We start from the raw sequence: 1,341 nt of genomic DNA, 5'->3' as shown, positions 1-1,341 counted from the left end.
CTTCTGCTCACTGTGAAGGTAGGTTTTCTCACAATATTCGGCAGCAGAGTACAGCTGAGGCCTCAGATTTTTCAATTCCTGGATGAAATATATTATTAAGGACAAAACAATGGGATACACATATTTCAATAAAAGATGAAACTAAGAAAATTAAAAGAATGCAATGGAAAGTTATGTGCAGACAACAAATTTCAGCAAGGAAATTGGAAAAAACAAAGATCTACAGTAGAAATAAATCAGCTCTCTCTCTCTCTCAAATCAGAACATCCTGACAGAGAATTAAACATTCTATAAAAGTATCAGATAGTTCCAGCCAATTTCTGTACAGACTTGACAGATGTTCCAGAATATAGTACGAGGACCGCAGATTTATTCGGAAACGATCACATGAAGCAAAATTATCCTTATGCGCAGTGTTGCCATACATCTAAAAAATTTCCACCGTATCATGCCTAAACACGAAAAATCTAAAGAGCATTTCACTGTTCCAACAATTTGAAATAAAATTATTCAATCAAAGTAGAGCATCCAAATTAAAACTTAAATGAAGTTGTTAAATCACTCAAAGATCGTTACAAGCCTTTCGTTCCGGAAAACCAGTCACCTCAACTCAACAAGTAGAGCATCTAAATTCAGAAGGAGTCAACATACCACAATCAGCAAAGGAAGACAAAGGAAATCAAGAAAAACAAAGAACAAGTAACCAAAAGGAAATTACATAAAGTCCAGAAGCCAAACACGCAAGCGAAGAAGAGTTAAAGAAAAGAGAGGGAATCAGATCCGAAAGAGAAATCAAAGAAGAAGAAGAAGAAGTTCGAGAACGAAACCTGCAGGGCTTTAACAAAGCTCTTGCTCCGCTCCATGGAAGCTTCATCAAAGGTCATGGCGGGATTGTTGGGTCTGAGTTGATCCAAGTCCATTTCTTGAGAGAGATCAAGGAATTAGAGAGAAGCAATCAAAGAAAGCTGGCTGAAAGTGAAGGAGATGGTGTAGTTGCATAACAGAGAGTGGAAATTTTGGGTTCGGTGAGAGAGAAAGCAAAGTGAGTGAGTGAGAGAGAAGCAAAGCCGGGAAGAGAAGTGGGATTTTATTTGGAGTTAATTGCAAGGGAAAATGACACGGAGAAGAGGAAGGGAGAAAACAGAGGGCGCGTATTTAATGTGGAGCTCCAAATTTATTTATATATTCAGGTGGTTGGTTCATTGGTTGGAAATCTAACCTAAACGGTGACGTTTTATCGTTTTTTATTTTTTTTAAAATGGTAGGCGGGGAAATTTGTTTGTTTTTTACTTTAATTACAAGTTTACTAATCATGCTTTAAAACTTTTAATTTTTTGGTTT

The 1,341-nt window shown here is 36.8% G+C and overlaps 1 protein-coding gene across 1 annotated transcript in view; it reads right to left on the bottom strand.

The window, feature by feature from the left end:
* LOC120068830 (protein ABIL1) overlaps nt 1–1,146 on the bottom strand; it is a 4,255-nt gene extending 3,109 nt beyond the window's left edge. Inside the window, exons 1-2 of the mRNA XM_039020466.1 lie at nt 828–1,146; nt 1–78 (exon numbers count right to left, since the gene is read on the bottom strand). Of these exons, the coding sequence (XP_038876394.1) occupies nt 1–78; nt 828–920 (171 nt within the window). The 5' untranslated portion in view covers nt 921–1,146. The remainder of the gene's footprint in view (nt 79–827) is intronic.
* Nucleotides 1,147–1,341: the final 195 nt, after the last annotated feature.

The sequence above is a fragment of the Benincasa hispida genome, unplaced genomic scaffold (genome assembly GCF_009727055.1).
Source record: "Benincasa hispida cultivar B227 unplaced genomic scaffold, ASM972705v1 Contig1165, whole genome shotgun sequence".
In the NCBI taxonomy this organism is placed as follows: Eukaryota; Viridiplantae; Streptophyta; class Magnoliopsida; order Cucurbitales; family Cucurbitaceae; genus Benincasa; species Benincasa hispida.
The sequence above is the reverse complement of the archived record's forward strand: the minus strand, read 5'-3'. Positions and strand labels throughout refer to the sequence as shown.